General features: G+C 42.1%; 1 protein-coding gene across 1 annotated transcript in view; it reads right to left on the reverse strand.

Moving 5' to 3' along the window:
* Positions 1-280: 280 nt before the first annotated feature.
* The window catches only part of RNF138 (ring finger protein 138), a 12,255-nt gene continuing 3,222 nt past the window's right edge, over positions 281-9,313 (reverse strand). Inside the window, exons 4-6 of the mRNA XM_018555303.1 lie at positions 6,498-6,603; positions 433-540; positions 281-349 (exon numbers count right to left, since the gene is read on the reverse strand). Of these exons, the coding sequence (XP_018410805.1) occupies positions 281-349; positions 433-540; positions 6,498-6,603 (283 nt within the window). The remainder of the gene's footprint in view (positions 350-432; positions 541-6,497; positions 6,604-9,313) is intronic.

The raw sequence follows: 9,313 nt of genomic DNA on the forward strand, positions 1-9,313 counted from the left end.
GAAGAAAGTATGAGACACCAACGTGCACTTACTGTATCTGACCATGCAAACAACATGGCTGACGGTTTTCAGAAGACTTATCAAAACTATTGTACAGTTTCTTTATATAGCAAATGGCAAGTGTGGTTTCTGTCACAAGCACTGTTTCGTTCAGGGCTATAAGAGCTACATTTAGTTCTACAGGATATCATTCCAAGTATCAAAAGAAGTAGATTTAAAATAATTTTATTAAATAAAACACACAAAACATGATAGGTCACTTTAATTGCATACTTATTGGTCAAGTGAAACTTTGACATGATTTTTCTATTGCAGCTTGGTATTGAGCATCTTCATCAAGATAAACATTCTGGAAGAGAGAAGAAAACACTTTACTGACACAGAACAGCACCTTCACATGTATGGAGGTATAATATGTTGGCTATACTCTACCATAAAGTCTTCATAGCTGAACCGATGCCTGGCATTGAGATGAGCAACAATATTTTCAGTTACTGGAGCTGAATTCGCCCATGGTACAGAGCAACATATTGGGCACACCTATATGAGGAATGTTAGATTTAGATATCTTAGTCCTATACAAACATGATTTAGCTGTAACAGAATGTTCTTTCTTTTCTAGTGCCTACAGCCCAACTGCAGGCCTTTTTTTTTCTAGTTGATGTCATATTTTAGAATTACAGTCTGGGTTCCCACCAGGACATTTCACTTACTGCCCAGGTGACAGGCGTTTGTCAGGTTTTTAATTTCCATCTGTGTGCCTGTTGCTCTGTGTTCCATTCAAGATTTTGACTTTTTTCCCATTCAATAGGTCATGTTTTCACCAGTGAGAGGTGAACAATCAGCCTATCATTAAGAGTCATTCCAATGATGGGGCCCACTAAGACACTTAGCTGCCAAGCTATGCATCAAAAGTGTAGCATGTTGTTTCCTTTCCTCTTGTTCATACAAGAGGTGAGAACTGGGCTCTGCTTGCAAAGAGATTTTGTCAACAGGTCAGAAAATGTCTCTGTGCAATGATAAGTGCCTATGATCATCAGATATTTTAGCCATTAAGACCTAGAAGGTTAGAACTGGTCCTAATAGTACAAATAATTGATGCTCAAAACTGGAAGTATCAGTTAGCAAGGCCATTCATGAATTACTCATGTCATTCGTGAAAAATCCAGAAAAGTATTACCTTTTAGAGGAACTGAACTGTCATGATACAAATAAACAAGGTTTCATACAAATAAACAAATTGTCCAAAATGTCTTGGTATGCTGATGTCTTAAGAGTTCCCTTCACTGTTACTAAAGGGCCAAGTCCAACCCCTCAAAAACAACCCCACACCATAATCCCCCTCCACCAAACTTTACACTTGGCACAATGCACTCAGGCAAGTACCGTTCTCCTGGCAACCGCTAATCCCAGACACGTCCATCGGATTGTCAGACAGAGAAGCGTGATTTGTCACTCCAGAGAACACGTCTCCACTTCTCTAGAGTCCAGTGGTGGCAAACTTGGTATTATACTTAATGATACCTGTACTAAGAAAACATGGAGCCTGCCATTGTTGATATTGAATTACTTTATAGTTTGAGGCTTTCCCTGGTTATCCTGCCAGTAACACTTCCTGTCCTAGGGTGCAATGCTCACTCACTGTAAATTTCTGCATGTGACCCCTATTGCTTTATTTTCCTATCACTTCCTGTCCCTGTGACACATACAAAAGATGTTCTAACGCTTCTTCACGCCACTTTTTTTTTTTTCGTGTGTCCTAACTGGAGAAGTTTCCCCATCAATATTTATGCCGCTAGGAAGTCACAATTCTCCATAATAGAGACACAGAGGCTTTAATCCTTCCACACTCTATCCAAAAGCGTGAAAGGCAGCCCTTTAAAGTAGGACTGGTAATGATTAAAATTTTCGTGTTTGATTAAGCGAATTTTCTTTTTAAACAATTAATTTCGATTATAACGCACATACAGATCCAACTACATTGGCCTATACAGATACAGCACAGCAATGAACTAATACAATGAACTAGGATCACACTAATCCACCACGTTATTAATCTCACGTGCCCCACTCAATACGGCCGCCGCTTGAGTGGGGCAACTCAGAATGATAACGTGCTGGATTAGTGTGATCCTAGTTCATTGTATTACTTCATTGCTGTGCTGTATGTGTATAGGCCAATGCCTTGGCTGGCGCTCGAGCAGAAAGTTTCTTGGTCAAACTCACCGGCCCAAGTAGCTCCGTTGGCTAACGAAGGGGGGAGGAGTCCGGTGACGTCACGAACATCGACGTTGCCAGACTCCTCCCCCTTCCCTTTGTTAGCCGTCTACGGACATCGGCGTCATCGGACTACTCTTCCCTTCGTTAGTCGACGGAGCCACTTGGGCAAGGGGGGAGGAGTCCAATGACGTTGATGTCCGTGACGTCACCGTATCGTCGACGGGACTCCCGGAAGACAGGGGAGAGATGAGTGTTTTCATTAGCGATCAAAATAATTTAAAAAAATCGATCAAAAAGTCTAACGATTAATCTTTAATTTCCACAGCCCTACTTTAAAGTAACTTCATAATGAGCACAAACTCCATTGTATTCAATCTTCAATTTTTTGCCGTGCTCCACTCAGGTGAGGGAATCTTCATAAAACGGTGTCTCCCAAGTACATGTTGTGGCTCTCCACCTTCACACTACCTACATCACTAGCGTGTCAAGCACCCCACCGGTAAAATGTACACGTTTTATGTTTGAGCACAGACATTCTTTCAGTTTTATTGCAAAGAGCAGGTCAGTGACCAGACCCAAGCCTGTAGCTTTCTTCCAACAGTGTAATTGTATCCTATATGTCTACTAAAATATGCTATATGCAGATAAATATTTTGTCATTTTGCAAAATACAGTAGGGATTAGCCACAGAGGGATCACTTAGCATGAACAGAATTGCAACATATGGGGACCAAGAATCTCAGTTTTAATGCAAAGGTTTGCTGAAGTATGCAAGGGTCTATAGCAATGTTCAGAGTGTTATTTGAGAATTTTGTGTAGTATTTAAACAGACACATTAGTGGCCAGTGGGTGGAACCACAGCGTGTAACAGAAAGATGCAGACAAAGGCACCCCATACACCCCAAGTGTTGGATGCTGAAGAATGTCGGTGGATTCACACTATTGTGGTCGATTAACAGCATTGCGTTAAGGCAGCCCATTCAAAACCAACACACCAAAAAATGCATGTAACCACTTTTGGGAACACATTGTACCAGAACACATGGCATGCGCATTGTGGTATGCTGCATATCTGTGTTGTGTGTCGGGGTGCCATTTGCAATAAATGACACTGCAATGCACTGTAGTAGGTACAAGTGTAAATGGGCCATCTACCAATGCATCTAGCTCTGATAGAGAATGAAGAACGGATTCACTGGTAAGCAATATTAATGTGCTTTTACAGACTACTTTAAAAAAATGTTTTTAGCAACAGTCACTTTAAAGACAGAATACTCTATTCTGTATATCTACTATTTGGTGTAACTACTTTACATATGTTAAAACTAACGACTGGATATTTAAGACTAGAGAAATATCTATGGGGTGCTGAAGAATTTGATTTTGCTCTATCTATTGTGCCTCAAAGAGAAAACTATGATGTTGCATGATGACTCCTACATTGAGATTTTCCATCAGGTAAAAAAATAAAATAAAATAAAAAGTTACCATACTCCTAGCTGGTGTCTGTTGGAAATGCTTTTAGTTGTCTACAGCAGCGGTCCCCAACCTTTTTGGCAGGATGGGGGTGGACGTTAGTTGTCTAGACTATGGTTTCGGGATGATTCAAGAGCAGGACATCAAATCTCAGCAATACATTATATAGCAATGCAGAATACCACCTTCTATAGAGGAGTACAAATCCCAGCAATACATTATACAGTGATGCAGAATACCACCAGCTAGCAGTAGGGGTGCAGAGGGTCTCAGGAGGTGTGTGAAAGGTCTCAGGAGGCGTGCAGAAGGTTACGGTAGGGGAGCACAAAGTCTCAGAGAGGGGTGCAGAGGGTTTTTTCACAAAAAGCTTGGCTTTTATTCTTAGCAATAAAGGCCATCTCTGACAGGAAATTATCCACCTGATTGGCCTTTAACCGCTTGCCGTCCGCCCGTTGTGAAAAAAACAGATTGACTGCAGACTCACAGGTGGGTTGCCGTCATTAGACTGCATTTTTTTCCTGTTCGCGCACGGGCAGAAAAACCCGCCGTTCTTTACAGCTGTTACTGGCTGTTTCACATATAACCGATCAGCGGCCGCCGATCGGTTGTATGTTGTGATTTGCCGCCCCCCTCTCTGCCCCGTCGAGTGCCGCAGCCTATTTTGCCCCCCCTCCTGACCCCTCACCTTCAATCCCGTGATCCGCTAGCCCATCTGCTGCCCGGGAGGGAGATCAGCATCTTCCTCCTTGCGGATCTTCCTCCGTGCTGTGAATGCGGAAGTGATGTAGAATACATCACTTCCGCATTCACCTGTCAGTCATCTGGCTGCTATAGCCAGGGAGAAGAAGCTGATGAAGCAGATCGGTGCTTAATCAGCTTCTCTTGGGGTCCCCAGGTGACCAGTGGCGTAACCAGAGTTATGGGCGCCCGGGGCAGAACATTTTTTTTCGCATTTATTTTATGTTCCCGGAGACATTTAAAAATGTCCCCCAATTTTATTTTTAAAAAATGTGTCACCTTACCTTAGCCTGGTGGTCAGTGGGTGCTTCCTGGACCCTGGTTGTGGGGGGGCTTCCTGGACCCTGGTTGTGGGGGGGGTCTGCCGTGGACCCTGGTTGTGGGGGAAAAAAGTTTAAAAAAAAGACCAAATTTTTAAGTTCCCACCCCCACGTTTACACACATATAAAACATAACTATGCGTCAGATGCGCCAGTGCACGAAAACGACAATTGCGCGCAAACGTCAGAGCAATAATTTTAGGGCCATCAATCACTGATAACACTAAACTGATGAGCGGTAAAAGCTTTTACCGCTATGGCCAATTTTGGATATTGTAGTTTTTTGAGGTTTCACGCGCGCAATTTTAATGCTTAACATGTTTGGTGTCTTTTTACACAACGTGACCTCGCCTTTTATATTTTACCAAAAAATTGGGTAATAATGAAAATACTGAAAAATGGCCTGGACAGGAAGGGGGTTTTACACCGCGGACTTCAAGTGATTAAAGGACTGGAGAGATGACGATCTGAACTGGAGAGGTCATTAGTGGACCGCCATGTGATTACCCTGTAGCTGGCCTGTCTCTTTTTTGCACTTGGTTACCAGCTTCCATTGTAACTTCTCAGTGTCCTAATGCCTGTAGAAACAGCCCTATTGCTTATACTTACAAGTTCTAGCAGTCTGCTCTTGGCTGTCTTCCAGGCTTCCTCACAAGTGCGTCTCCCCGTCTCCTTTCCCTCAGCTCGGCCCCCACTTTGACGGCTGTGATGTCAAGAGCCGCAGATGTCACTCTGCTGCTGCACTGTGGATCGGCGGAATGATCTTATTCTGACAGAGGCAGCTGTGGCCCCGTTGCTGACAGGCCACGGACCAGTCCGCGGCCTGGGGGTTGGGACCCCTGGTCTACAGCACAAACTCCTTGGTTGAGACCAGGGCTCCCAGGCCACCCTGGACCCCTTGAGTACTGGCCATACCGCCCTGATGGCAGCCCTGGGTATGGCAGTCACAGAGAATAATGATTGCCCTGGGTACATTCATTAACGTTAGGACATTGAAAGACGACATCCTCTGTGGTTGGTTCAAACATTTTTACTGGTTACAGATATTCTTATTTATGTCATGTTAAGAGGAGGAGTCCCTTGAATATGTGAATGATTAATAAAGTATTTTTAGCATTAACTTTTTTTACGTTTTAGATAAAGAGTTGAGAAGTGTCGAAACACGTCACTTTTTTTGCTGTTCATGTCCCTGCTGTGACGATTCCCTTTCTCTATTTCTCCTAGCAATCACAAGTTCTGGTAATCAATGTCTGTCAGAAAGTAAAAAATATTATTAGGAGGGGATTTTTTCAATGGGGACCCCTCTCATGGTGACAAATGTCTAACAGAGGAATTCCCTTTACTTTGTCAAAAGTACTTCTTGTTCTTCAGCACCAAATCTTTCATGCAACCTCTAAATAAAGGAACAGTAGTGATGAATAAAAAGCATAGTGGGTTTAACCAATCTTTTTGGCATATTAATTCTCTATAGTCCATGTAATTGGGGTGGGGTGCAAGATGGCAAGGGTGTATCCTTTACCTACCTACTTTTTGGAAGAAAAATAAATAAATAATGGGTTCTCGTTCCCATCTCAGAAAGTTCCAAGTTATATGCTTTGTAGAACGCAAAAACACTACACATACAGTTTAACGCCATGGGTACAATATAAAAATGTTGGTCTATGAAAAAGAATATTAAGTCATGGTAGCTCAGGAACCAGACTTGCTGTAGCTTGCTTGATACATAAAATAAAAAACAATTACCGCTTGTGCATCTTCAAAATAATGCAAAAATATGCAGTGATCAAGCAAAGCTTGTCTATTTAGGTCCTGCTGCAGACACAGAGGGCATGTGTAGGTTTTGTCCAGCCTAAAATAGAGGAAATAAAGTATTAAATAACAGAGTAGCAATGACATGATGACAGGCATGAGCACTACAAAACTAATCTAGACAGTTAGGTTCATTGTCTCTTATAGGTAGGTTTTCTTGTGCAGCAAAAGGACTTTCTGGTCAGATCATGAGAACCAATTTGCAAAAGTTGCCCATTAAAAATGCTGCTGGCCAGTTTTACATTCATACTTCCATCTGTGGTCTCAATGTCTAATGAGTGCTTTGTAGAAATTGGCCAGCAACAGGACGGTTTTGCATCAGCAAAAACCACAGCAAACTACTGGCCAGTTTCTAGCAGCAAACTATTCCACAGCCAAATATTTGCTGCCAGTGTATGCTGCACCAAGACTGTCTGTATTTTTAATGTTGACTTTGAAGCTGCATTAAAAGACCCTCTCTCTCCACTGTACAGATTTTTTTTCCACTGGTATATATCCCCACGGCAGTGCTTAGCTTTCCATTACCGGCTTTGCCAAACAGGTGTAAAATTGGTACAGGCATGAGGATTCAGATATCATTTGTTAATTTATACAGTCACCAGAAGATGGTAGCAATAAATACAGATTTTATACATGCCTTTCTTCAAGCAAAGACATGCAAATATATGCCTTCATATCTTTTTTTTGACAAAAGGTTAGTCCTAAAAATGGTGGTTTTTAACAAAAAAATAAAATAAAATAAATTTTCACTGAATTTGAAACATTTTGTGGACCCTTGGCAGATTTGTCCATCACTAATACTAAATACAAACCGCAAATAACAGGGTAAAGGGTCAACTTCACTTAGCAATAGTTGTTATTTCAAACAAAACAGGAAGTCTGCACCTGAAGCTGTAATATCCAAGAATATACAGGTGAAACTCGATTAGAATATCGTGCAAAGTTCATTTATTTCACTAATGCAACTTAAAAGGTGAAACTAATATATGAGATAGACTCATTACATGCAAAGCAAGATAATTCAAGCCGTGATTTGTCATCATTGTGATGATTATGGCTTACAGCTCATGAAAACCCCAAGAACCCCAAATCCACAACCTCAAAAAAGTAGATTACTACATGCAATCAATAAAACAAGGATTGTACATAGAACAATATCGGACCTCTGAAAAGTACAAGCATGCATATGTACTCAGTACTTGGTTTGGGCCCCTTTTGCAGCACTTACTGCAATTACTTTTGCACGATATTCTAATCGAGTTTCACCTGTATAATATGCATATTTAATAACTAGCAACCTAATCACAATGAGGAATACACAATACATGGATTCAAAGCCTGTATTTCAGTAAGAAGACAAACAGATCATCTTCACTTGATAATTATCTCATAGCTCAGTTGATTAACATTTTTTTTTTACTTATATCTGAATATCTATTAAACTCTGGTTGAGATGGGTTAATACACTTCGCACCCAGTCATTGCTCTGTGCATTATTTCATCAAATAACCTCACTAGTATCTTTACCCAAATTTACTGAAACTCTCTTTTCCTTCATTGAGCCAAGATTAGATATCTTTCAACAACTGTCATTCTTAGGGTTGCTACCTGTCTAGGATTCACCAGGACAGTCCGGGTTTTGAGGTCTGTAGGTGCGGGGTCAGTGTTTCAGGCCATCTGAAACCCAGATACAAGATGTCACAATGTCAGGTGAACAGAGGCAACCACGGGGTCCTGGTGTACCTGCTCACATGTAGCCGCGCTTTATGCTCCGTACGGGTGTAGACCTCCGCTGTGACTGGGCTCTGACAGTTCGCACAACATTTCCAATCTCACCCTCTCCAATCTACTGGATGTGCAATGCTAAATTTATACACCCAGAGGCATTGTGTGGTGTGTGTGTGTGTGTAAGGGGAAGGGAGTTCAGGAGGAACCAATGGGAGTGTTTTTCTCATATCACCCTTAAATACTTGAAGACCAGGTGGGTGAAGACCACCCTTCCTGGCCAGGCCATTTTTCAGTATTCAGCCCTGCAGTAAAGTTTTAAAATTGCGCGCACCCCGCGAAATTGCAAACAACTACCATACCCAAAATTGACCAGAGGCGACGCTTTAAAAGCTTTTACCGCTCATCAGTTTACAGTGATTGATGCCCCTAAAATTATTGCTCTCATTTCTATGTTCGCAACAATAGGTAACGTGCGGCGTAATGGGCGCAATCGTCATTTTCGCATGTATGCGCACCCGACGCATGTTTGCATGCGTGTATGTATGGGGTACTTTTTTCATTCTTTAACTTTTGGGGGAGAAACTTTAATATTTTTTTTCACTTAACTTTATTGCTATGACATAGGGGGTGAAGAAACCCCTCTATGTGATAGCAAAAGATGTGACAGGTCCTCTTTATGGAGACATCAGGGGTCTCCAAGACCCCTAATGTCACCTAGGACCCCCTGAAGAAGCTGATGAAGCAGAGATCTGTTTCATCAGCTTCTCTCCAGCATCTGAAGCTGGAGAGTGACACAAGAATGCGGAAGTGATGTAATATACATCACGTCCGCATTCTGACACCAGAGAGGGGACCGGATGGAGTTAGTGTACCGATCTCCCTCTGATCCCCTGTCATAGAGGCACCAGCGTGACAGCGGGAGGGGGTGAGACATACCGGGACCTTGTACAAGCGATGCCGGGCGGATCGCTTGTATGTTAACAGGCATCGCTGCCTGTTTTACATTTTTTTTTTTTTTTTAG

This window comes from Nanorana parkeri, unplaced genomic scaffold (assembly GCF_000935625.1).
Source record: "Nanorana parkeri isolate BGI_ZX_2015 unplaced genomic scaffold, ASM93562v1 scaffold191, whole genome shotgun sequence".
Taxonomy (NCBI): domain Eukaryota; kingdom Metazoa; phylum Chordata; class Amphibia; order Anura; family Dicroglossidae; genus Nanorana; species Nanorana parkeri.